General features: G+C 38.2%; 5 protein-coding genes, 1 non-coding gene and 1 pseudogene across 6 annotated transcripts; 6 read left to right on the top strand and 1 right to left on the bottom strand.

The window, feature by feature from the left end:
• Positions 1 to 2553: 2553 nt before the first annotated feature.
• On the top strand, positions 2554 to 6506 carry LOC108837012 (endoglucanase 6). Its single transcript, XM_056995355.1, has 8 exons — positions 2554 to 2861; positions 2962 to 3174; positions 3420 to 3620; positions 4422 to 4511; positions 4581 to 4745; positions 4844 to 5477; positions 5567 to 5638; positions 5729 to 6506. Exons 1-8 carry the CDS (start codon positions 2667 to 2669, stop codon positions 6019 to 6021), a joined length of 1863 nt encoding a protein of 620 aa, XP_056851335.1. The 5' UTR covers positions 2554 to 2666; the 3' UTR covers positions 6022 to 6506.
• A 1283-nt stretch (positions 6507 to 7789) lies between these two features.
• Positions 7790 to 9665, top strand: LOC130500369 (uncharacterized). The gene has a single exon (XM_056995360.1). The coding sequence runs from the start codon at positions 9101 to 9103 to the stop codon at positions 9443 to 9445; it is 345 nt and encodes a 114-aa protein (XP_056851340.1). The 5' UTR covers positions 7790 to 9100; the 3' UTR covers positions 9446 to 9665.
• A 40-nt stretch (positions 9666 to 9705) lies between these two features.
• Positions 9706 to 9778, top strand: TRNAA-CGC (transfer RNA alanine (anticodon CGC)). The gene has a single exon. It is a non-coding gene; the product is annotated as a tRNA-Ala (tRNA).
• Positions 9779 to 9927: 149 nt separating this feature from the next.
• On the top strand, positions 9928 to 13293 carry LOC130500365 (uncharacterized). Its single transcript, XM_056995356.1, has 13 exons — positions 9928 to 10482; positions 10589 to 10740; positions 10834 to 10911; positions 10987 to 11066; positions 11233 to 11317; positions 11397 to 11813; positions 11898 to 12005; positions 12106 to 12173; positions 12271 to 12358; positions 12453 to 12524; positions 12591 to 12644; positions 12798 to 12887; positions 13153 to 13293. The coding sequence occupies exons 1-12, from the start codon at positions 10050 to 10052 to the stop codon at positions 12858 to 12860; spliced, it is 1698 nt and encodes a 565-aa protein (XP_056851336.1). The 5' UTR covers positions 9928 to 10049; the 3' UTR covers positions 12861 to 12887; positions 13153 to 13293.
• A 136-nt stretch (positions 13294 to 13429) lies between these two features.
• On the top strand, positions 13430 to 16071 carry LOC130500367 (UDP-glucose 4-epimerase 4). The gene is made up of 9 exons (XM_056995358.1): positions 13430 to 13782; positions 13928 to 13977; positions 14131 to 14266; positions 14338 to 14439; positions 14523 to 14750; positions 15058 to 15136; positions 15240 to 15322; positions 15459 to 15550; positions 15642 to 16071. The coding sequence occupies exons 1-9, from the start codon at positions 13600 to 13602 to the stop codon at positions 15736 to 15738; spliced, it is 1050 nt and encodes a 349-aa protein (XP_056851338.1). The 5' UTR covers positions 13430 to 13599; the 3' UTR covers positions 15739 to 16071.
• Positions 16072 to 16696: 625 nt separating this feature from the next.
• LOC130500368 (uncharacterized) lies at positions 16697 to 17416 on the top strand (annotated as a pseudogene).
• Positions 17417 to 18824: 1408 nt separating this feature from the next.
• On the bottom strand, positions 18825 to 21137 carry LOC130500366 (phosphatidylinositol 4-kinase gamma 2-like). The gene is made up of 2 exons (XM_056995357.1): positions 19448 to 21137; positions 18825 to 19375 (listed from the first exon to the last, which is right to left on the bottom strand). The coding sequence occupies exons 1-2, from the start codon at positions 20696 to 20698 to the stop codon at positions 18998 to 19000; spliced, it is 1629 nt and encodes a 542-aa protein (XP_056851337.1). The 5' UTR covers positions 20699 to 21137; the 3' UTR covers positions 18825 to 18997.
• Between the last annotated feature and the right edge of the window lie 5742 nt (positions 21138 to 26879).

Genomic DNA, 26879 nt, shown 5'->3' with positions numbered 1-26879 from the left:
ACTGTTTTGATTTATGTGATTACTCCAGTCCCATATATATTAATTTAGAAACAATTGCTTACTGTGAAAAATTTAAGATTTTGTTAATTAATATTTTCTCGAAAACATTACAAGTGATCGATACATTGAAGATTTATAAGCTATTGAAATCACCTAACGAGAACATAGATTACACAACAAATTTGCTTTTCCAACCCTAACCTCCTTTCTCTTTGTCACAATTTGAAATGGTAACATTTTTTAAATTCAACTTATTTTTTCATTAAATGGATCTAGAGCAATTTTTAATGATTAACTAAATAAACCACGTACATATTAAAATGTGTTTTGGTTTAGAAATTATTGAATAACCAAAATCAATATGAATCATCATTATTTTCGTTTAGAATTTTGTTACAATAAAAATACAAGATTGGGCAAAATAAAACTCTAATAATATTAATTACAAGCGGAAATAAAATTTTAATATTAAAATTTTGTTACAGGGTTGGACCTATCAAAATGTAAGAGTTTAGTTCAAATGGAATTAGTTTGGACTCTAATGATATTAATCACAAGCAGAAGTAAAACAGATGTATTATGTTTCAAAACTAGTTATTGTATACCGAGTGTGAGTTCACGTATCACCAAAAATACATTTATTACAGGCAGGCCAAAGCCCACTATCAGTAGCTAAATTGTCGGTGGATTTTTTTTAAGATTACATTTTCCATTTACATTGATGGTTAATGCACATCTAATTTTGTTACTGTTTGCCAGCGAAGTATGCTACGTTGTTTCTTTTCAACCATAAACAAGTATACGTTTTCAGTTAGGTAGATGTTTGTAATTTGTAGCTATTGGTGTCGTTATGACGTGTATTATGTTTATTTATTTTGATTTTATCAAGATTTTGATATTCTTAATTAGTAAATTGTGGTCATGTTTATTACTATTCGTTTAGGAAGAGAAACTTATAAACTTAAGTATGGTACATTTATTAACTTGAGAAGTAACCTCTGAGTAAGGTGAAACGAAAAGAATAAATGGAAGAAGTGTGTTTAGTTGTCGGTTGTACGGTTAACCACTCGGATGGTTTCCAGAAAACCAAATGTCAAAGCCGATCGTCAACGTGTTCCTTGTTTTCGAAATTTGCTTTTATGTCCTCCTTTTCTTTTCCCTGTTATCGTTTTTATTTGTTTTTGATAAAAGAAGTCTATTTGTCAAATTACTTGACTGTTTCCGTAATTTTGCAATACGTTGATGTAAGTTCATCTTATTAATTGTTTTTCTGTTTTAATAGCCAAAAAAATGAAAACGCAATACCTTTTAATGTGTGAAGATATATTCAAAAGCAAATGGAGCGTTTGTAACTTTTAAAAAATCATGCCAAGTTTCGTGGTATTTAAATTAGAGTATTTGCACTCCATACACACAAATCTATTTTATTTGTACTCCATACTCTATTTCTCTCCAATTTCAATGAAAGACGGCCTAACCTTTTTGTTGTTTCATGTATTACCCTTGTAAAAAAATGCTACGTGAACAATAACTGGGATATTTAGGAGAATTGACCCAAAAGTAAACTATAGATCGTTTGGGCATATTGTTAAGCGGATATCACCCTTTTCACTTTTTCAGTTTTTATTGGTTTGCCCCAAAACACCACATCGTCACATTTACCATGTAACGCCTGGATAATAGATTAATAATATTAATGGTTGTAGATTAACTTTAATTAACCAAAATGCTATCTTTACTGCAAAAAACAAAACTAGTTCTAGTAGTAGTACTTTATGTAAATGTAAACACATTCAGTTACCACCTCACCGCCCCTATGTGAAATGAGACCTAAGATTCATGGGAACACTCACATGACTTTCTTCTTTTCATGTTTTCTATATTTATAGTTGCAAATTCGAAAGTATTTGTTGTAAGTACTCTGAGTTCCTAAAAGCAGCAATTGACGTTATTAGAAAAAAGAATAATTGTTTTGCAATTAATTCATGATCAATGCAGAGGAGGAGGACTAATTTTTCTATACATTAGTTTATAAAATTTCTAAAAAAATCATTGTCGTAACGTATATATAGATTATGTGCATTTCAAAATTTCGACCAACACTTCCAAGAATTAAAAAGTAGTAATAAATGAGCATACTCAATAAATACAAAGCATTGTGTAATTAAGGGTCTAACTGGTGACCATCTCGGGAATAGTAGGAACAAAAAGGAAAATAATTGATGGGAATAAAATTATGGGAATGATGAGGAACGGTTATTTCATATCAAATTTAGTGAGGAATAAATTTGTTCTTTAATTCTCTACAATAAAAGGAATGAGAAGGAATGAAAAGGAATGACTATTCCTAATGAATGGTAAAATTTGTTAGGAATATTAAGGAATGCATTATTCCTCTTCATTCCTTGGACACCAGTTAGACCCTAAGTAAAAAAAAAAGAAAATAAAGTAATCATTAAATGAAAGCTAACTGTCAATATTTTCTGTCCCTTGGTACCTTCCTGCTTCCTCCATCCTCCTTCCATATATACAACACTTCAGCTCGTCTCTTCGTCTTCACACTCCCTCTTCTTCTTCCATATCTACGTCTCTTGTCTGCCTTATTATTCAGCGCTTTTTAGCTGTTATAATCTCGCAGGCATTTATCTTCTCTCTTTGGTTAAGTTATGGAGAAATTTGCATCAGTGACTGCTCTGTTACTGCTTCTCTGTTTTCCTGTAGCTTTCTCCGGTCATGATTATGGCCAAGCTCTGTCTAAGAGTCTTCTCTTCTTCGAAGCTCAGAGATCTGGTGTCCTCCCTAGTAGCCAAAGAGTCACTTGGCGCTCTCACTCCGGTCTCAACGACGGCAAATCCAGCGGCGTATGTCTCATTTATCTCTTGGGTAACTGTGTTTCCGACATTGTTCCTGTTTCATTCGATTTTTGACTGAAATCTTGTTGTTTGGTATGTTTTAATTCAGGTGAATCTGGTCGGAGGTTACTACGACGCCGGAGATAATGTGAAATTCGGACTTCCGATGGCTTTCACGGTGACGATGATGGCGTGGAGCGTCATTGAATACGGCAATCAGTTAGCGGCAAACGGCGAGCTAGGCCACTCCATTGATGCCATTAAGTGGGGCACTGATTACTTCATCAAAGCCCATCCTGAGCCCAACGTCCTTTACGGCGAGGTATTTATTAGTATTTAATTTATAAGATTTATAAAAGAATAATTGCACTCTCTACACACCAAACTCACCCTATTTACATTCCACACACTAAATCCCTCCAATTTTCTTCCCCCATCACTACCATTTCCCCCATCTCCTATAGCAAATCCCTAATATCCAACTTCTTTTAGGATTTTGAGCAAATTCACTCTTTATAAAATAATCAAGTTTTAGTTTCTAAAATTAATTATGATTATTATTTTTAGGTTGGAGACGGCAACACCGACCATTACTGTTGGCAGAGACCGGAAGAAATGACGACGGACAGGAAAGCTTACATGATAGATCCGAGTAATCCCGGGTCAGATCTAGCGGGAGAAACAGCAGCTGCGATGGCCGCAGCTTCAATAGTCTTCCGCCGATCTAACCCTGCTTACTCTAGGCTTCTACTCACTCACGCTTATCAGGTAATGCAACTTTTTATCTTCTTCGGCGCATTTTTACCTTTTTTTAAGGATGAGCACTTTAGCATATAGAGTAATGAACCGGCAGTTACATTGGGAAGTTCCTGACACACATTATTTTACTGGTCAAGAGATAGTAGAAACTAGAAAGTCACTTACAAGTCATGTTCAGAGCACGTTAGGTGTCAATTTAGTAATGAAAATGACCTGTGAAATTAATTTTGTTGTCATTGTAATAGCAATAAATTTATAAATAAATGCTTTAAAAGAAATATTCTCTAATATTTGCTACAGTTATACCAGTTACCAATCAACAGGAGTTAGCAAATTCTAAACTCTTTTTGTGTTTAGAATTTAATTTAAACACAGTAGCTTACTACTTACAAGTCTACAACTAAACTAAACTAAAAAAAACACTACATGCGGAAAGGTGCTGTGATCTCGTAAGTGGACCCCGTATGGATCTCTTTTAGAAGGTTGGAACGTCCCTTCCCCGTCCATCACGGGTTTTTCATTGTTGTGACTCTACAAATCTTTCGATTCTCTAAACGATCTCAGCCATCTATCTCAAGTTTCTATTTTCTCTTTTCATTTTTCTTCTTAAAAGAACAAAAATAGTTCGCACGTGTCTTGGGGCTGTCGGTGCCCCCATGCTGTGTAACAACCTTTCACACTTAAAAACATTTACTCTTCAACAACATATAACGAACCTGCCACTCCCCAATAAAACTTCTAACCTAACCTTGTCTTATCTGTTTTATTACGGATTTGCCACCGTAACTCAGTTTTATTTAATTTTTACAGCTGTTTGATTTCGCGGACAAATACAGAGGAAAATACGACAGCAGCATCACCGTCGCCCGTAAATACTACGGATCCGTCAGTGGTTACAATGTAAGATTCCACTTGACATTAATGGTCTTTGTTTTAGTCTCTGATAATTAACCCTTAAATTAATTTCAGGACGAGTTACTCTGGGCAGCTGCGTGGCTATACCAAGCATCCAACAACCAGTTCTACTTGGACTACTTGGGTCGTAACGGTGACTCCATGGGTGGTACTGGTTGGTCCATGACCGAGTTTGGTTGGGACGTTAAGTACGCTGGTGTTCAAACCCTTGTCGCCAAGGTTTGTTAATAATAGTTAAAAAAAATTAACCGGTTTGAAAATTTTGGTTTGATTCTAAACCGGTTTAGTTCCTCTTTTCTTTTTTGGTGTGGGGACAGTTCTTGATGCAAGGGAAAGCAGGACGTCACACGCCTGTGTTTCAGAAGTTCCAACAGAAAGCTGATTTCTTTATGTGCTCCTTGTTGGGTAAAGGCTCCAGAAACATTCAGAAGACTCCTGGTGGTTTGATCTTCCGACAGCGTTGGAACAACATGCAGTTTGTCACCAGCGCTTCTTTCTTGACCACCGTTTACTCTGATTACTTGACTTCCTCTCGAAGCTACTTGAGATGCTCTGCTGGCAACGTGGCTCCTTCGCAGCTTCTTTCCTTCGCTAAATCACAGGTTGATTACATCCTTGGAGACAACCCAAGAGCTACTAGCTATATGGTTGGTTACGGTAACAATTTCCCTCAGAGAGTTCACCACCGTGGCTCCTCCATCGTCTCTTACAAGGTTGACCGCTCTTTTGTCACCTGCCGTGGTGGTTACGCCACCTGGTTCAGCCGCAAAGGCAGTGATCCCAACCTCCTCACTGGTGCTATTGTTGGCGGTCCCGATGCTTACGACAATTTCGCTGACAGGAGAGACAACTACGAGCAGACTGAGCCTGCTACTTACAACAATGCACCACTTCTTGGTGTTCTTGCTCGTCTCAGCAGTGGCCATTCTGGTTACAGCCAGCTTCTTCCAGGTTTGTGTCTTTAGATTCATTACATTCCTCATAGGAAGAGGTTTGGAACTCAAAGTTGTTTGCTTTTGTTTTTTGTTATCTCCGTGCAGTGGTTCCTGCTCCTGTTGTTGTTCGAAGACCAATGCCTATTCGTAAACCGAGAGTTACTTCCCCGGTCCGAGGTATGCTCTTGTGTGCTTTTGTCTACTTGTGAAACTATGAGTGTGTCTGTTGAACAGAGACTTGACGACTGTGTTTGATAACTTGTGTAGCTTCTGGTCCAGTGGCTATAGTTCAGAAGATGACAGGTTCGTGGGTGTCAAAGGGAAGGACTTACTACAGATACTCAACAACTGTGATTAACAAATCACCTAGAGCTCTGAAAACTCTCAACCTTTCGATCAAGAATCTCTACGGACCAATCTGGGGACTCTCTAGATCAGGAAACTCGTTCGGTTTACCTTCCTGGATGCACTCATTGCAATCCGGAAAGTCCCTAGAGTTCGTCTACATTCACTCTACATCTCCCGCAAACGTCGCGGTGTCAAGCTACACTTTGGCTTGACCAGACAGCAACTACTTCAAAAGGAATCACAGTGTGTATAGGTCGTGAGAAGAAGAAGAAGAAAAGTGTTGGTTTTTCCCTCTGGTTCGTCAAGAAAGTTTAAAGGTTTGGTCTTTTTATCTTCATTTTGCATTTTGGGGTGAATTAAAGAGTTGAAGAAGGGTGGAAGAAAGGTGTGAAGAGAGTGAATCACTCTTCAGAAAATTTAAAGAAGAGTGAAAGTGCTCATCCCCTTTCTACTCCCAAGTTCAATGCTTTTAAAAAAGCTACATATAAATATATATAGTGCGAGAGAGAGAGTGAGGAAGATAGAAAGAAAGATAGTGTCTTGTGAGAATTTGCAAGGATTGTTTTTTTCATTCCTTGTAGCTCAAAAAACATGTGCATGCCTTTGTCTTTTTGTGTGTTTATCTTTCTTGGTGGTCAGTTGTAAAACTCAACAACAGTCCTTAAATTAAATGTGATATGGTTATTAGCTTCTGTTAGATACTTGTTTTCCATACTCACTGAAGTTTAGCAGCATTAATTAATGTGAAATTCAAAAATAAAACCTTCCTCAAATTGTTTATTTTCTACCCAAGGTGACGAATCTTGGTAGATAATTACTCTGAACAAATTATACGTTTTGGGTTATACAGAGAATTTTATTAAATATAAAACCCCTTGAAGATCCTTGTAAAATTTCATTATGTAGCCCGAGTGTGTTATTGTTGATGCAAACAAAATGAAATTGAATGAGACTTTTAATTGACCTGATAGTAACTGAGAGGCTGAGGCCTTTTCTTCTTGTAAGAAGAGGTGTGATAAGATTTCTTTCCATGTCGAATGGCACTGTGTCCAAGTGAACACATTTGATCAGCTCAAATCCCTTCCGCTATAACAATAATCAAAACCCCATTTTGTAGTAAAAAGATTGTTGTAAGTAAAACAAACAATAACCAAGAAGAAGTTATAACCTTTTTGTCTTTGGCTATTCTGTTGAATTCTCCAAGGATAAACTCTTCAGTCTATTTGTTTTGACAGATTGGCTCAAAGTCTCCTCTTACGTTGTCTTCTTAAAAAATGGTTGTATTAGGCATTCCTCTGAGTTCCTACAAAATGGTAGAACTAGACACTCCTTCTGATATTTTGCGATTTGACCTGAAAATTGTAGAAAACTAATTCCAAAAATAATGTGAAAAGGAAGAAAATTAAAGGAAATTATTTGTCTACTATTTTACAGAATGACAAAGGGATAAACTATACTAATTTATTTATTTATTTATTCTACTAGTTATGTTCTAGTCATTTTTATTCCATCAATTCTAGACTATAATACAGTAAAACCTTTATAAATTAATAATATTAGGATACTGAAATTTTATTGATTTATAGAAATATTAATTTACAAAAGTTTCTTTATTTAGATTTTTTTATTTTAAGATATATTTATTATAAAATAAGAAAAATATTTTATTTTAGTGTACATACATTAATTATTATATTTGACATTTATATTAATTTTATACTATTTGGTGTATATAATATATATTGCATAAAACTTAAATGTAGTTTTAGATGTAGCATTACTAAATGTCATCTAAAATATATTAAGTGTTTAAGAAAATACAAAAATGATTCTTTTGTGAATATAAAACAAATGATATAATAATATATTTATATTTATATAAAATATGTATACATATAACTTATTAATTTATAATTTTAATGAAATCATATATTTGTATAAAATTTTCTAAAATAAATTATTAGATTGTTATTTTATCAATTTTTGTCAAAATTTGAACTGACCTAAACTCAAACTGATCAAATTTATTAATTTATTGAATATTAATTTATAGATGTTGTAGTATGCTATTTTTATTCTACAGCAAAATAGAGACTTCAGTTTAGGCCCATAAATTACTTATAGCCCCATTTTATTAATTATTTCTCACAAGTTTACTTTACAGTTTACACGTATGACATCAGGCTATTTAATTATTAGACCATGTCCTGAAAGTCATACCTAAAATCTTGCGCTTGTCTCCCCACATTTAACTAATTTCCGGTGTGGTCTATGGGATCGATATACATTTTTATGTTTGTAATTGAGTTATTAATAGTGAAAACTTGCAAGAACAAAATATTAAATCGACTAGAAACACTATATCAGGGAGATGGGCATCATAAATTTCAATTTTGTACATAGTAAAACACTTAAAATTCAACTTTGGTTTTTTACAACAATTTAGTTTTCTTTTAATGTTCGGTGCTTGCATGTAAGACACTTTCAGAGGATATATTAGTGTTCACATTTGGTCCAAGCATGTGATCGGATTTTCACACTGCCCCAAAAGTCATCAAAAAAGTCTATGGGTTTGAATTATAAATTCTTGCTCTTTAAACACTTTTGGGTTAAAATTAAAAAAAAAAGATTTAAACCTATATTACAAGCTGCGTCTCAAAAGTCTTTGCATAGTGTCCGTGACACTGTCGGGCAACAGGTTCCGAACGGTTGATATTGACGTTAACCTAACGGTTGTCCTTTTGTGACGGTTGTCTTTTTAGTGAGAATTATTTAATTAAAAACAGTCAAGTATCATATTTATTTTTGATTAATTTTTTTTTTTTGATTAATGTTTTAAAGTATCATATTTATTTATCATTCTATGGCCCAATTGATTGATCAACATGTCGATACGTTAAATACAGTGTTTATTTAAATTTTATATATCTCAAATTAAAACAAACAAACAAACAAAAAGATTTTATAATTGAAAGAAACAAATATGTAGGCTCCATATGATATTAAAAACTGAGTTTTAAATGTACAAGTTCTTCATTATATATTTTGAGTTTTAAATTCTCAAATATGTCATTGTCGCTAATAGTAATAATGGAGGGTCGTTGGGAAAATTTAAAGGCTTTTAAAGACAAATCAGTAAGAAGATTTGATTGTATTAAATTATTTGACCCTCTATATATATAACAGGTGTTTTCACACTCATGGCAATCACCTATTGTCAAAGAAAAAGAGAAACAAGTACGTTTGTTTATTTCCTTGAGATTTGTCATTTTTTTTCTTGATTTGGTAATAATGGGGAACTGCATGGAGAGGTGGATGCGAGGAGAAGGAGAAGAAGGAAAAATAGTGGTAAGAGAAAAGGCAAAAATATCATTCAAACTTGATGGGGATGATGATGAAGATGGACGTCAAGGTGGAACGAAGGTGAAGATAGTACTTACAAGACATGAACTGGATATGTTTTTGCTCCAAATGAATAGGAATCATGATGGAAACTTGATGATGACAAAGGATGTTATGGTAGAGCTAGAGAAGAGGATCATAAAACCATCATCATCGTTATCATCATCGATGGCATGGGAACCGTCTTTAGAGAGCATCATGGAGTGCCCTGAAGTCCAAGAGATGGATAGATGAGGATGCTAAAGATAAAATATATGATGAGTTTATGATGATCATCGGAATCTATATTGCATTTTGTTTAATCACGGTGACTAGAGATTATAAAATTAACATTTTTGTATCAGTTTATGTTGTTAGATAGACTAGACTCGAGGTCGATATCGTACCATATATACTAAGAAATAAGATCTTTAATCTATCAAGAAACATACCATTAATGTGATTGCTTTTATTATTACATTAGGTACAATACGTTTAGATAATTAACCAAAATCGGGGGTGTAGCTCATATGGTAGAGCGCTCGCTTCGCATGCGAGAGGCACGGGGTTCGATTCCCCGCACCTCCATGTTATATTTTAATCGGTTAATCAATTTTTGATTTAATAAAAGCATTTCCCATGAATCAACCGTCGGATTCTTCCTTTATCGAAAAATCAACGGCGCAAAATCAAACTAAGAAACAGATAGAGATATAAAATTAAAAAAATCATACGAGACCGTTGGTCTCTCTCCTTCCCTCTTTCTCAGCCTCTCGTTCCTCATCCAAGTGTAGAAGACAACCGCCGATGCTCCTCCGCCGGTGACTCTCTCTTCCTTTTAATTTCCCGATCAAAAACAATGAGCAGTCAGTTAGTTTCTTCCGTACTATCCGGAATATATCGCACACATAACCGTCACGAGACTCGTTCTCTCCTTCGCTCTATTCTCTTCACTCACGGGAACAAACCGGCCGGTACTGATCGTCGACGACGATCGATTCTGCATTCGTCCTATGGATATCGAAACAGATACAGAGCCGGCGCCGCGGCGGATGTTTCGGAAACGCCTTCGTCGTCGTCGTCACTCCTCGACGACGAGCTCGTGAGCAATGTATCCGCCGTTGGAGATGCGGACGAAGCGCTCGAGGTGATCAGCGATCGGCTCGGACCGAATCGCGGCGGAGTAGTTGGAATCGAAGATTGCCGGTCGATCATCTCGGCTGCTTTGAGCCGCGGCAATGTGGAGCTTGCGTTGTCCATTTTCTACGCCATGCGAGGGAGTTTCGATTTAGGTTTATCTCATCTCACTTTTTTTTTTCCAATTTCAGCAAGAGAATGATTGTTTTGATTGAGAAAGTTTAGGAGTGTGATTGTGTTTGTGTGTGTGTGTGTTGGCAGGTGGGAGTGAAGTTGATCGATGGAGATGGTCAAGGCCTGATGTAGAGGTCTACACGATGTTGGTCAATGGTCTTGCTGCTTCCTTGAGGGTTTCTGATTCTCTAAAGATCATCGGAGATATTTGCCGTGTTGGAATCTCCCCTGCTGAGGAGGTAATATACTAGTTATGATTCCATTAGGTAGGCTAGGGTTCATTCATGGGTGATGTTTTTAAGCATGATATATATATTTGGTATTGATATTAGGTTCCCTTTGGTAAAGTGGTGAGGTGTCCAAGCTGTTTGATTGCCATTGCTGTTGCACAACCTCAGCATGGAGTTCAGGTAATCATGATCTCTATCTGATCTTTTTTTTTTTTAGAAAATAATACCAGCTTTTCTCTGAGTATGTCTCTCTAGATTGTCTCCTGTGCTAAATGCCGATACCAATACGAGCTTTTCTCTGGTGATATAACCAGCATAGAATCAGAAGAGCTCGGGTTAGTTCTCTTTCAATATCTTTCTGTTTTCTTTTACATAGCTCTGGGGCTTGTTATTGTTTTAGAGAGTTGATTAGGTAATTTGACCGGAAAAAAGATTGAAATGTGTGTGGTGTTGATGCTGAGATATTCACTTTTTCTAAGGAGCTCAATCTGCCGAACGCAGCAAAGACATTCCTCTGTGGGAAAAGGGGCTCAGACTCATCCAGATAAACAAGAACAAAATCACATCTTCTGTGCACTCTATTGTGGTAAACTCCCCATCAGTTTCTTTTTTCAAACGAACAAAAAAAAATGCAGATATGGTTAACCGTTGCATTGGATTTTCAGGTACAAACTCCTTCAGGCACAGCTCGAACGCACAGGTTTGCCACTGAGACAGCCGAGCTCCCTGCGCAAGAAGGAGAAAGAGTGACAATTGCATCTGCTGCTCCATCAGATGTTTACAGACAAGTGGGACCTTTCAAGTTTACCCCCAAATCTCCAAACCTTTACCCTGGAGAACCCATGAGCCTCACAAAGCACAAGGACGGGCGAGAATCGCCTTTGCTAAGACCTCCCAGTAAAGAAGGAGATAAATCCTTTCAGCCCTCGTTTCTTATTCCTCTCCTTGCTGTTTTGGCTACCGGAGATGCTGCTTCTGGGATTATTGATCCCAGTTTGCCTCAGTTACTCTCAGTTGCTGCTGTTACGTCACTGGCAGTGGGAGCAACCCTTAATTCCTTTGTCCTTCCTCAGCTAAATCAGGTATCTGTTGGCTACTTGCATTAAGAGAACATGTGTGCTGGCATCTTGGGAATGAATTTTTCATGATCCATTTCACGGTTTCAGCTCCCTGAAAGGACAGTGGATGTGGTCGGTATCAAGCAGCAACTTTTATCTCAATATGATGTGCTCCAGCGTCGCATTGGAGATCTAAAAGAAGCAACTGAGAAAGAGGTATTTAGTTCATGATACAGACTTGTCAACCTTTTGAAACACACACAGCATGCGACTTAGAAAAAAAAAACATAACGAAACTTGTGTGTGTCCATTTTAGGTGTGGATGTTGGCTCGAATGTGCCAGCTCGAAAACAAAATATTAGCCGTGGGAGAGCCAGCTTACCGGTAAGGCCCATCTCAGATCATTCTAAACTCATCATCTGGGAATTGTTTAACATGGAAACATAAGTAGCATAACATGTGTTATCATACTGGAATTTAGTACGCGAAGAGCGAGAGTAAAGAAGGTACGAGAAAGTCTGGAAAACTCCATAAAGGGAAGGATTGAGCTGATCGATAGCTATGCTAGAGTAAGTAAACGAAAGAGTAGATCTTTAGAATGTAAGTTCATGTTGTGGTTGATTAACAAGAATTGTTATCATTTTCTATTTGACTTGTGTTTAGATATCATCAATGATTGAGATTGAGGTGGAAATGGACAGTGATGTTCTTGCAGCCGAGGCAGTGAACAATACTGTGAGTTCTTTCTATCAGTTAATTATGAAAGAATCAGAAGTAAAAATTCCCTTGATTTTTTCACAGGAAAACATTGCTCAACAGATAGAGCAGATCATGGAACTGGAAAACCTTGAAGAGGTAGGTACATAGTTCCAATATCACTTTACATCCAAATCAAGTATATACACATTAACTGCAATCTTCCAGTTCCATTTGGGACAAAACAGAGTATACTTGACTTGGTTGTTTAATGTCTTAACTTTGGTGTATGCTTTTTTGTTTGAGATGCAGAAATGGAAATTACAGGCGGAAGCAAACGATGAGGCAGAGAGACTTCTCAGCTCTCAACCTTAAACCTCTGTGTATCAACAAGCAAAACGGGTGAGTAAATCATTGTCCTCATCATGATCATCTTCATATGATAATCATCACAACATACCTCATCAAAGTAATCATCTTTCGGCGGCATAGGTATGACACTAATAATGTTGTAGATTCGTCAATGATATGGAAATGTGGACGAATGTTGTGGCATTTTACACTTTTAATTTACAAAAATGTTAATAATTGGAATATTTTCACTATAAAAACAATATTTTGTAGAAAATGTTTAATATTAATGTTTGAGCATCACATGGTGATACAGGTCAAAACTTCTGGAGCATCGCTAAAAGTTAAAAGGTTTCTTGTGTCGGTCGCTACAAGTTAATTTCTCTTTGCTAATTATAGATGTGTTATGTAATAAATATACTGTATAGTTTAATAATCACCGAATTGTTTTTTCCTCCCCTTGTGCTCTTTTTTGTGTTTTTTTTGTTCACCTTTTTTTTATGTTTATGTTTCTTTGGGTAATTAGTTGCTAAGCACGCAAAGCGACTTTTCTTAAGAAAATTGTGACATTTCATTAAAATTAGTTTCCTACAAAAAGGGAAAAGGAAAAAGCCACGTGGCATCTCTTCTCAAGTCCTCTTCTTATACAGAAACAAATGGGAGCTTGTTTGTGTTATTAATTGTAAAGAAGCTTCTCTTTTGATTCTCTCTGTTCTCTCTCTCTCATCTCTCTCTCTCTCTTTCTTCATCGACTCTTGGAGCGATGGTGAAGAACATTCTGGTCACCGGAGGTGCTGGTTACATCGGAAGTCACGCGGTGCTTCAGCTTCTCCTCCGGGGATACACCGCTGTCGTAATCGACAACCTGGACAATTCATCCCTCGTTTCGATCCAACGCGTCAAGGAGCTCGCCGGAGATCGTGGAGATAATCTCACATTCCACCAGGTTTGTCCATTTCTCTCTCTTGATGACTGTGTTTGGCTGATCATGACATTGAATTGAGAGAGAGAAATTTGCTTAGATTCCGGTTTGAATTGATTTGATTGAAATGTTGTTATCGGTTAATCTGAGAAAAATTTTGCAACTGCAGGTGGACCTTTGCGATAAACCCGCGCTTGAGAGGCTTTTCTCCCAATCCAAGTGAGTTCTTCTTATATAAGCATTTCCACGCAATCAAATCTTATGGATCCTTTAATTTGATCGGAAAAGTTGAGATCACAGATGTAGGATTAAGATCTGATCTACATCGAATGATGATTCGTGATTCATGGCTGATTGTGCGCTGTAATGTAGGTTCGATGCAGTGATGCATTTTGCTGGATTGAAAGCAGTCGGGGAGAGCGTAGCCAAACCTCTTCTCTATTATAACAATAACTTGATTGGCACTATTACTCTCTTGGAAGTCATGGCCGCACACGGTTGTAAAAAAGTATGCCTCCCTTCTTCTTATGTTCTTTTCTGCAGTGTGGACTTGTGTTAATCATCTTTATTTGTTATCAGCTTGTATTTTCATCATCGGCTACTGTGTACGGCTGGCCAAAGGAGGTTCCTTGTACTGAAGAGTCCCCTCTCTCCGGAATGAGTCCTTATGCTAGAACTAAGGTACTTTTCAAATCAATGCCTCTTTTTTATTGTAGATATATATTTCATTGGTATTTATTTCTCTTCATTTTTTTTTCTTTTAGCTCTTCATTGAGGACATTTGTCGTGATGTACAACGTGGTGATCCTGAATGGAGAATCATTATGCTCAGATACTTTAACCCTGTCGGTGCTCACCCTAGCGGTCGCATTGGTGAGGATCCTTGTGGCACTCCTAATAACCTCATGCCTTATGTCCAGCAAGTCGTTGTTGGCAGGCTTCCTAACCTCAAGATTTATGGAACCGACTATACCACTAAAGATGGCACCGGTGTAAGGCTTTTAAATCCCTGCATCACTCTTATATATATAAGACCTTATGGCTCTCCCACAGATCATGTAAATTTTGATTTTTTTTATCCACTGATTTAGAATCCAAGACACTGGTTGCTCTAAATCCTAGGTGTAATTGTCGTCACTAGACTATTAAAGCTTCATCATCTTTTCTTTTTGTTAGTTTCGCCGTCTTTGATTCAGTAGTAAGCAGTAACATGAGGATTGACCGCAAACTTCACTTTTACTAATATTTTTGTTATCTAATAATCTTAGTTTTGATTCCTCCGTGGGTTTTCTACTGCAGGTACGAGATTATATTCATGTTGTTGATCTAGCTGATGGCCATATATCTGCGCTTCAAAAGCTAGAAGATTCTAAAATAGGTAAAGGTTTTTCAAAGTAGCTCAATGTTTCGACCAATACATATCTCTGCTTCTTTATATATATATATATATGGTCAGTGGTGTGACTTGGATCTTGTGGTAGGTTGCGAGGTATACAACCTAGGAACCGGAAAAGGAACAACGGTGTTGGAGATGGTTGATGCATTTGAAAAGGCTTCGGGAATGGTAACATCACTTGTCTCTCTCTCTCTCTCTCTCTCTCTCTCTCTCTCTCTCTCTCTCTGTCTACACACAAAAACTTTTAGAGTGCTTTGATCTATTACATCGCTTGGACTTGATAGTCTGAAATCATGTGGTACAGAAAATCCCAGTGGTGAAGGTTGGAAGAAGACCAGGTGATGCAGAGACGGTGTACGCATCAACCGAGAAAGCTGAACGTGAACTAAACTGGAAGTAAGTAAAACGACCTGAGAATATGTTTTAAAATCTTTTTTGGGCAAAGCCCTCTTGTTACGGAAGAAACTAAAAATGTTTGTTTGGACAGGCCAAAGTATGGAATAGACGAGATGTGTAGGGACCAATGGAACTGGGCAAGCAACAATCCTCTCGGTTACGGTCCTTCAACAGAAGACAGAGCTTAACTGAAAATGCTAAATCCAACTCACACTCCATTCTTTTTCTTGGGCATTTATTTTACACACACCGCTCAGATCCATATTCAATGCTCAGGTTTCTTACGCTTTGTAGGCAAAAACACAGTGAGTAAGCTGCTTACTTGTCTATTCATATATGCTTTGCTTTCTCTTGTAATTTTTATATATTTACGTTCATACGCTTAGGCTTAACTTAAGTGGATTCTTTTTTTATATATTGGATTTGTATCATCTTCCTTAGGAAATTATTTGTTTTCATGTTATTTATGGGATTATTATTTGTATTCGACAGGAACTTGATTAAGTATTTTTATTCGATTATGGTTTCGCCTGTTTTGTATTACAGAATCTCTTGACTTTGTCATTTTCTTCTTCACACAATAAATGTCTACAAGGAGGACAGTGACCAAATGAGTCCCACAGATTGTCTTTTTATTTTGAATGAATTGTGGAAGAAAATTTATGAGAAAAGTACTAAAGATATACTGAAAACAAATTACACAAATCTCAAGGATAGTGGGAGCTCTACAATGATGTGACTTCACTGTTCAAATTACTTTTTCTTTATTGTTTTCTTTTTTCTTTGACTTCTTGAGATTACAAATTCAAAAGATCTATTCAATACTTATAAAGAACAATACAAATTCAAAAGTTGGTTACTTCTTTTTTGGTATATTCTCTTGCTTTATGAACTATAAACACTCTTGGATGCGAAGATATGCAAAGTGAAATTCACTTTTCTCAAATATTCATCTTGGAAAATAATCTTCAGAGTTACGAGCATTGAATATAAACTTACTCCTTTTTAATGGGAAAATTACGGTTTTTTTACAATTTCTAATTAGTTTTCTCAAACGTCGCAAAAACCAAATTAGGGACAAAAAAAAGAAACTAAAGAGAGAAAAACGAAATAAAGAAAATAATACAATAGGGAAATTAATCAGCAATGGAAGCCCAAGACAGAACCATCGACTATAGAGACGGTAACCCGACAATCTGATTTAGCAACCACGTGATGCGTAAGTACGTTCAGCACTTTGACCCGACCCGCTAACTCCATCTTCGACTCTATCTCCATCGTTGGTCCGACCCGACTCGCGTACCCGAAACCTGGATTCGCATATCCATCTCCCACTGTTGGCCCCGTCACTCCCCCGAATCCCACCGGCGTACCCGGCGGAGCTCCGGTTCCCGGAAATCCCGGCGGAGCTCCGGTACCTGGAAATCCCGGCGGAGCACCGATCCCTGGAAATCCCGGAGGTGCTCCGACTCCTGGAAAACCCGGCGGACCCATATTTCTCGGAAAACCCGACCCGGGATTCCCTGGAACAACCGGAGAGCCTGGATCTATCGGAGGATTTCCCGGAAACTCCGGCGAACCTGGATTTCTCGGCATAACCGGAGATCCTGGCTTCCTCGGAGGACCCGGAAACTCCGGCGTTTCTGGATCTCCGGGAAAATCCGGCGAATCTGGTATCCTCGGAGAAGACGGGGTGACAGTGAAATCCGGAGGACCGGGCATTACGGGAGAATCCGGAACCACGGCAGCAGAGACGGTGGCGATGGCAGAGGAGGAAGGAGAAGGAGAAATGGGGAAAGATTGAACGGTGAAAGTGGCGGCCATGTACTGAGTCCTCCCAGACTCGATTTTACCGGCGGGTATAAACATGAACCCGACTCGGTTACCCGAGTAGAGGAGCTGAATGGAGCTGTCGTAGTGAGAGAAAGCGGCGCGGTTAGGGTTTCTGATGGCGACGTACTGAGAGAAGGTGAAGTTAGCGGTGTTGTTGGAGACGGCGAAGGACGGAAGCTGGACGGCGTTAACGGAGATCTTGGGGTCTTTTGGTTTGAAGACGGTGAAGTAAACGATGAGGAAGACGGCGAGTAGGAACAGCAAGAAGACGGTGGCGACGGCGCAAGAGGCTAGATTTGTACGGTTCGAAGGGCGACGATGACCACCGTGAGGCTTGGCCATTGCTCGAGATCGGAGAGAGTCTTTTTGGAGACGAAGAATCGAAGATAGAGAGTGATAGTGAGGAAGAGTAGTGTGAGCCTGAGGGTTTGTTATTATTAAGGCAGTGTTGAACTAAAAGCTGTGGACTTGTTAATACTATCTTTTAAAGACAACAAACAACACACATTTAAGACTTCGGTTACATATTTTCATTTCGCTTATTACATTAATCAAGAATGTTTTTAATTTTTGATTTACAAAGATTCCAAAGTCACATGATCATCAATTCTTGTTTGTAATTTTCTTTCCACATTGTAGTGGGTGAGAGATGGTCTATCTATAAAATCAATTTTTCAGTGAGATTTTCTGGTTCACTACTTGTGTAATTTTGTGTTTTTCCTTTGTCATCAATGAGCACACTCGGTGAAATTATTATGTTACTTTAGTAGTTCAGTTGCATCCAGCTTGCAAAACTAACTAATTACCCTTAAATTGAAATGACAGAGAAACCCCTAATACTAGTTACTGGGTCCCTGGTCTCGTCTAGGCCCATAGAACAGAGATAGCCCATTGTTGTATCTACAATTTCAATAGGTGGTTTGGAGTCTTTTGACTAGGCCTCCGACTTCCTGCGCGGTATCGGCATTCGATGATCCGTTCCAGATTTACTCGAAAATAAGATATCCTAAGCATCTGAATCAAAAAATCTAGATAGTAAAATCAAGAATCCATCAAAACCGAATATTGATCCGGATATTTTAATTTCTAGGTCCAAATACCCGACCTCATAAAATATATTAAAACTTTTTACTTTTGTTAATAATTTTATTTAATATATTAATAATATGTATTCATAAAACTAGTTTATAATACTATATTTTAATTTTACAATTATTATTTTCACTTTATTTATTATTTGTACGGATCCAGATCTGGATAGTATGATATATAAATGGATATCCGGAATCCGAATACCGAAAACCCCAACTCCGTATCCGGATACTAAATTTACGGATCCGACAAATCCGAATCTGGATATCTCAAATTTCTCGGATATCCGGATCCGTCCTAGCCCTGAGTTTGATTGATTTGAACCATTTGGTATCCTTTACTGAACAACACTAATAAACACACCCAACGGTTTTATTTATTATGCTTTAGGATTAACCAACACAAAAGCTTAAAAGGCTTCTTTCATGGAAGAAAAAAATTATCCAATGAAGAGCCTATCATCGTTTATTTCAAACATAAACATACATATAGATACATACTTTACAATGTACTTTGAAAAGTTTACTTAATTAGCTCATCCAGACGACGTTCCATGGCCACAGAGACAGCTTCAAGGAACGTAGTCTCACTCGAACCAGGTAACACCGAGTTATGAGCATCTCTCACTATCTCTTCAATCGCAGAGTCTTTGTCCACCGTTTCTCTGCACATCATGCTTCCGATTTGATACGCCGTTAGCTTTCTTTCAACCCCTTTCTTAAGAAGCATGGTGGAGATACGCAGCACGCGTGAGACAGCTTCAGGGACGTCCCAACCGTTGAGTAGCAAAAGCGCAATGTCTTGTTCAGCGTCTAGGGAGTTTATGTAGTTGACAGTGTCTTCAGAAAACGGGACTTTTGCTTGAGGCCAGTAAAGCCACTCAAATGTGCAATCTTCAAACTACAAAAGACCCCATTTCAATAAATACTTGGAAGCTGATTGTTGAACTCATTAATAAAGAAGATAACTTACATTCTCTGGCAAGCAATAGCCATGATCAATGGGGATTAGAACCGTTTTGCCGTCTTCTCCTTTCGCTGTCAATATGTTTCCGGCATGTCGATCAGCATTCGCCATTCTGATGTCAAAGACGCTTATCTTATGCACTTGTTCCACAGGAAAACCTCCAGGCCCAATGTCTTCACAGCTCCCATCGTTCTTCATGAACATTTGCAAAGAACCAACTTTGGCATCTTTTGCACTACAACTGTCAACACCCTTTGGGTTATTATAAACTTTGTGAAAGCTTCTGATCATAGCGGTCGGTGGCACACCAGCAAAACCCAAACCCATGAGTCCGTACTTTTTAGGATGATCTAACAAGTAAGCTGCAACTTCCCTGATCGCTCCTTCTCCAACTCTAGTACCTCTCTTCAGTCCCTGACCGTCAGAAGACAGAGGAAGCTTCTGAGGGTTGTTCACAGCCATAGGTTCCTCATCCATAGGCTTGAAGACAGAGACGTAGTCGAGACCTGACGAATCTTGCATCAAGTACGTCCCTCCCGTTCCTTCAGCTGATCTCACTGGTGGATTCCCACTGTTTAACCCTTCGACCGTGCGGTTAATCATATCCTCGATAACCTGAGGTAACTCCACAGCGGGGTTGAGAAGCAGAGGTTCTAACAAGAAGTCTTTGCCAATAGAAACATCCTCTGTTTTCGCCGTCTTCTTGAGCAGCAAGTGGATGACAGAGCTTCCATCTCTGCAGATCCCGTCGATGACTCTGTCGTCACGAAGCTTCTCCCCTCTAAAGAAGATCTCCTGATCAACAACGTCACTAAACCCTTTGACCTCTCTGGAGATCCGTTTCTTGAGATACTCGATGTTCCTACGGCGATCGACGTGAAAGTCGAAGACTTTACCGTTTGTGGTGACGACGGTGACGAGGAGAGGAGGATCGCAGACCTTCTTGAGCAGCAAATGCAAGACGCTGTTGTTATCCGAGACGACGACGCCGTAGTCCTTGGCGGCACGGGAGGCGTTTCTCGCGAGCTCTCGGCCGCGGAAAACGAGTTTCTGCCTGGTCACGCGGAGCCCGTTGCACACGGTCTGGATCTTGAGTTTGACGTCGGAGTCGAGGATGAGCATAGGCATGGTTGAAGAAGAAGGAACACGGAGGAACACCAAAACTGATTTGAGTGAGTAGTAGTAGTAGTTGTGAGCAAACGAAAACCCTAATCCTCTGTGAATTGGGGTCAATGCAACAACATCAGCAACAGACATTTCCTATTCAATTACAAAAAAAACTATAGCGCTCTCTCTCTCTAATCTAAACATAAACATAAAGATCCTGTCGGAACGGGCATCAGTAAGAGACACCCCTCCATGTAAATACAATCGTGAGATCCAAACCCCCAACACCTTCCTGAAACCTATAACAGAGACTTAAACAAGGACAAAAAGCCTACAAATTCATGATTGGATCTCCTTTTTCAAACGTTAACGAAGTTTAGGAAAATGATAGACTTTGTAAACCACAATTTAAAAGAAAGTGATCTTCGGAGATTATTAACTTCTTCTTCTTTTTTTTCTTTGTCTACCAAAGGAGAGGAAGGGGAAGATAGGAGCCGTTGTTTCTTTTAATAGACGCCCGCTCCTTAGCCTTTTCCGGATCCCTTTTTCTCTTCTTTAACGCCGTTACTCTTACATCTCCACCACCGTTTGTTCCCTTTTAAACCAAAAATATATTTATTTATAGCATTAATTTTTACCTTCCTTTTATTTCTTTCGTGGAGTTGATATCCACCGTTTAACCTTACCATTTACCTTACTAGCGTATACGGATATTTATTATTTTATCATTTTCCCATTAATAAATTTTAAATTAACTTATCCTATCCCTTAACGTGTTAATCTTACTCGTCATCAAACTAACGGAAACAATAACGTGTCTTTTGTCTTGCCGGCCAACCACGGTATTCTGAGTCATTCCTTCAATGATATCTCGCCACGTATGATTCTCTTCTAAGAAATACAGTATACATTAATTAAAGTGATAAATTATTTTATTTAGAGATAGTGAGATTACACGAACTTAATGACTGGAGCATTTAACCTTTTCTGAAACTTGAACAGGTCTCCAACCGAGAATATTGCCGTTGCACATGGATTGGGGGGTCCTCTTCCCACTTAACCCAAAAAAAAAACATTTCTCAAAAGCCTCAACTATCGGTATACTATATTTTAAAATAAAGCGTATACTATATAAATACATCTTAAATAATGATGAATTATGCAGGTTCGTAGAACCGTCTTCCTTTTTTTTCTCTTTTTTTTCCGTCTGATATAATATTTGATCCAAACCAAAGCCCAACAAAGAGTTACAACATGAATTTTGCAAACGAAAGTCTACTACCCGGACAAAACAAAAAAAACACAAACAGCCAAAAAAATCTTAAACCCAAACCCGAGCCGCCCACTAAACATGTGTCCTAAAGAGAAACGCGTAGACAACCACGTGTTATCACCGCATCGAGACTCTGAAACACGTGTCTCGCCGCCGCAAGACCGCTGCTCTTCGTCGGAATTTCTCCGGAAAAAATCTTCAATGCCGTTGAACTCTGCCCAACAATTCACCCATCAATCTCGGAAACACGATTTTCCCGACTTCAAACTATGTCATCAAATCATAACAAAGCAAATTACTCCCAGAAACTGCCGGGAAACTCATCCCCAACCGCCAAAACCCCACCTCCGACGATTGTATCGGATGTTTAGGAGTTCTTAGCTACGCCACACCCCTCAAACTTCGGAGAGCATCCATCGATATAATCGAGAGCTCGTCCAACCTCACATCTTTGTTACAATCACAACAACGAGACCCGACCGGTTGACCATAAACCGCCGGAGTATATCAAAGCCGGATGATTCCGTCGATGAGAAACGCGAACCACCGGAAACGGAGCCGGCTACACCATGTCGAAGAGACCACCGTGCACCAGAATCATCAATAAAAAAGAGAAGAAGAAGCATCGAGACCACCGCGAGTCTCTCTCTCCCAAAAATTTTTAGAGAGAAGGGAGAGCTCTACCATCCCTACTGTTGTGGGCACAGGGTCAGGCCTTCCGGAAATATGGAACTGAGGTTTAGTCCAATAGTTCGGATTGGTACCTGAAACAAAGAGTGAACCTTTTTATGAGTTTTATAAGTTTATGATGCAAACAGAAGCAAATATGAATATGAATCAGAATGATAAAAAGAATAAAAGCAAATAGAAAAGGGATAGATTGATGGAGATGGGATCTTTGTTGCTGGACTGAAGTCACTCTCAACAAGATCAATGGATGGAAGATGAATAGATATGGGATTTGCTTGCTGGACTGAAGTCTCTCTCAAGGCAAATCAGTAGATGGAAATGATGGGGGGATTAAGGACGCCACAAAGCTCTGTGTAAGGATGCTTTGATAAGTCAGGTTGCTCAAGAGCTGCTTCTCACAACACTCAAAAGACTTAGATAATAGTTTTAAGAAAAACTAGAAAAACTGCATATTCATTCATAAAATTCAAGGGTTATTTTATTACAAGACAACTACTGAGCTTATATAGGCTCGACCTTGGGACTCTCTAACAGTCTAAAAATGACTAAAGGAAAGAAATAAACTTGAAATAAAAATCTTGGAAGCAAAGGCTTTGATGGCTCCATGAAACTAGCATTTAGCTTGATTTGTGGTCTTTGCAAAGAGATGATCTTGTATCTTGAAATCTTCTTGAACCTGGATGGTTTAAGGGGATAAGTGAGCTTCCTGGGAATCTTCTTGATAGCTTGGAAGGTGCTGAGGTCGTGCATAAACTCAGGGAAAAAGAGCTGTTGGAGTTTGAATGCAAGAATCTCCAAATAAGGCAGCTTGGTGTTAATGGGGATCCTCCTGATCCTATGATGGCTGGTGCATGGTATGAACTTGTAGAAATCCTCTTGAATGACTATAATGTCTTCTGGAAGTCTTGGACTGATCTTATTGTCTTCTGGTCGGAATTGGTTTGGTTGGAAATGATCAAACCGAAAGATTGTCCGATCTTTCCATAAATAGCTTCGGTTTGATTTAAGTGAGTCTTCCTTAAACCAACTGATCTCCTGGGTTCTGGTGTAGCTAAGGACTTCTTGAATACCTCCTGATTGGTTGAAATGATCTCCTGGACGCCAATGTCTGGTTTGAAGCTGATTGACCCGGTTAGCTTCCAATTGAGGCAGGTGTAGAACTTGTTTGACCGGTTTTGGAGAATGGTTCATAACTTCATAATTCCGTGGCCATTTCGCCTGATAATGGGCTTCCTGGAAAGATGAAAGACTCCTCTTGAATCCTATGATTGGATTTGGTTCAGGCCGCTTCTTCATTGGGCTTGAATCTCCTTCAAAAGTCGGGTACTCGCAGATGGATGGGCTGGAGAACCTCCAGTTTGTAAAATCCATAACTCCTTGGTCCGGTAAGCTTTTCTGGAAATTCCAATTGGGCTGGACTCCTTCTTGAGTGTAGAGTCCATTAAAATTTGTTTCACTCTAAAACTCTTTTTGGTTGTCGAGATATACGCCGTGGACTGGACCTATGTCGCTGGTACCTCCAAAGTGGCCGGTTTGGACTGCTTGGTTGACCTCTGGTTCAACCACTTGTTTGATGACCTCATCATCCCCTCCCCCTTGTGAAGGTTTTGACCTCAAAACTGGATAACCTGATACACCACAATAGAGCAAGTCAGGTTTCATTCTCCTTTGGGAGTTTAGAACCTTACCTTGATACAATTTTGGTTTGGTAATGGATTGTGCATCTGGTGGCTCTTCTTTAAAAAGATGGGAAATGATCACGCCTCTGGCTTGGATAGTGTCAGTTCTTCTCTTCTGGAGTTCATGGTACTTCACACTAGTGGTAACCTCATGGTTGATCATCTTTGGGACTGATTCTCCAAGTAATAAAAGATTATCCGGTGGGATTTCTTTTAAGCTTTCTTCTTTGCAACCTGAAAAATTCTCAACATTCTGGACAAAGACAAAGTGAATTATATCTGATACTGGAGTTTCATAAACAGAATGTGATATGGTCGAATTTACCATAGGTGCATCAGCATGATGAAGAATTAAATTCTTCTTTGGACAGCTTTGGATTGATGGCTGCCTTTCTTGCACCCTTTTATCTTGTTGGGTGTGATATCCTTCTTGTCTTGTATCTGAAAAACAATTTCTTGGCAAAGACAAATGCATTATATCTGTGGTTGAAGATTTAAAAACAGAATATTTAAAATTCATACTTACTTTGATTGCATCAAAAAGTTGAAGTATGATTTTCTCTTTGTTGCCAGCTTCTCTTTCATTCTGTTTTGCACATGTAATGATGATGGTGTGCCTTTCTAGGGACGTGGGATCTCTTCCTCTAGGCTCTCTTTCTTTTGTTATTCCTGGATCAAAATTCCTTGGCAAAAACAAGTGCATTATACCAGAATTTTGAACCAATAAATCAGATTGAATAAAACTATCACTTTTTATAGATAAATCTGTTTTCTTTTCTAGTGATGTTTGTATCAATGCTTGCTTAGTGGGGCAAGTCACAGCAAAGTGTCCTCTTTTATAACATCTATAACATGTCTGATCTTTTAAATTTTTAAAGTTAGAAGACTTACCTTGGGTTGATGCCTCTTCTTTCTTTTGGTTTGGAATCTCCATTTTTCTTGGAAATAAATCATGGACAACCCTTGATTCCAACAAGGGTGTGGGGGTCATGTATTTATGGACCTCAAGACCTGTCTTAATATCCTTGGACAAAGACAAGTGACTCATACCAGTGGGAGATGATATATAAACCAATTTATCAAGTATAGGACTTACCATAGCCTTTGCTTGAAGTACTGGTTTGTTAAGCTCTTCTTTGGGTCTGCTCAAGGTGTCTTGGCTGACGTTTTTACTCACCTCCATAACCTTTAGGATGTCACTTTTCTGGCCTAAGCAATGGACAATGGCGTGCCCCTGGTTTGGCTGAAATTTGGTTTGTTGAGGCAAGCTTCCTTGACCCTCTTTTTGGACAGCTTCTCTTGCTTCTTGGGAACCATGAGTTGGATACCTCCTTGGGTACTGCTCCTTGATCTGAAATCTTGTATAACCTGGTGCAAACTCATACCTCATGGCTTTCTTAAGTGCTCCCCACGTTTTGATAGTTGGCTCCTTGTAAAACCATCTATCATCTACTTCTTGAACCCACCATTTGAAGGCTTCTTCTCTAAGTAGATCAGTGGCATAAGCTAGCCTCTCTTCCTTCATGATGTTGTTGTAATGAAACCATTCATCTAGGTTTCTCTCCCATCTAAGATAACCTCTTTTTCCTGAAAATTTAGAGAGCTCAACTTTATTAGCAAAAGAGTTATAATCAAAATGAGAATTAACAACATAATGGTTGTGGGTTTTAGAAATTGGGGTTTGATTGATCCTTGAAGGATCTGGTGGCTTGGGCTCGACATAGACAGCCTCTGGTGCATCTCCAAATCTTCTTTCTCCTGGCTGTGGACGTTGGCCTTGTGCCTTTCTCCTTTTCCTCAACTGAGCAATCTGTTCAACCTCTTGCAAAGCTGTCAAATGTTGGTTCTGTTTGGCCATCTGATATTGGTTGTGTGCTTCTCCTACCATGGCTTCCTGAAACCACTTTCAAAGATCAAGTGAAGAATAGAGAAGTCTGATTGAACCAAAATAACCCAATGCAATAATGCAACTTTAAACTAAACCGAGAAATATGCAATTATGAACCGATATGAAATAAACTATGCAATAAAAACTTTTTATTTTTTTTTTCTGATGGAAGCACGAAATGGTTCAACTAATATGATATGAAACAAGAACTAGGATGATTTTTTTTTGAATTTTCAGATTTTATATGCAATGCAAACAGAAATGGAAACAACTTAAAATGCAGATTTTTTTTTTGACTTTTTCAAATGGAAACAAATAAATGCAAACACTTTTTTTTTTTTATAAATGCAAATACCAAAATGATGAAACAAATATGATATGCACGAAATTAAAATGATATGCTTTTTTTTTTTTAACTTTGCAATGCAAGAATCAAAATAAGAAACAAATATGGAATGCAGATTTTTTTTGAAATTTTTTTTTTTAAAAATGGAAACAAATAGCTAAATGAATGCAAACAAATTTTTCTTTTCTTTTTATGATTGAAATGAATCAAACTAAACAACTGGTCGACTTCTACCTCACACTTTTTATGATTTTCAATTTTATGATGAACAAAGAACACAAAATGCAAAAACTGTTTTTTTTTTTTGATTTAAGATGAAAACAAATGCAAGCAAATGAATGATGCAAGGATAGAATGGACCTGATTCAGGAGCTTTGAGCTCTGATACCAAAATGTTGTGGGCACAGGGTCAGGCCTTCCGGAAATATGGAACTGAGGTTTAGTCCAATAGTTCG

The sequence above is a fragment of the Raphanus sativus genome, chromosome 9, assembly GCF_000801105.2.
Source record: "Raphanus sativus cultivar WK10039 chromosome 9, ASM80110v3, whole genome shotgun sequence".
NCBI classification, from domain to species: Eukaryota; Viridiplantae; Streptophyta; class Magnoliopsida; order Brassicales; family Brassicaceae; genus Raphanus; species Raphanus sativus.
Note: the sequence above shows the minus strand (reverse complement) of the source record. Positions and strands in the feature narration are given on the sequence as shown.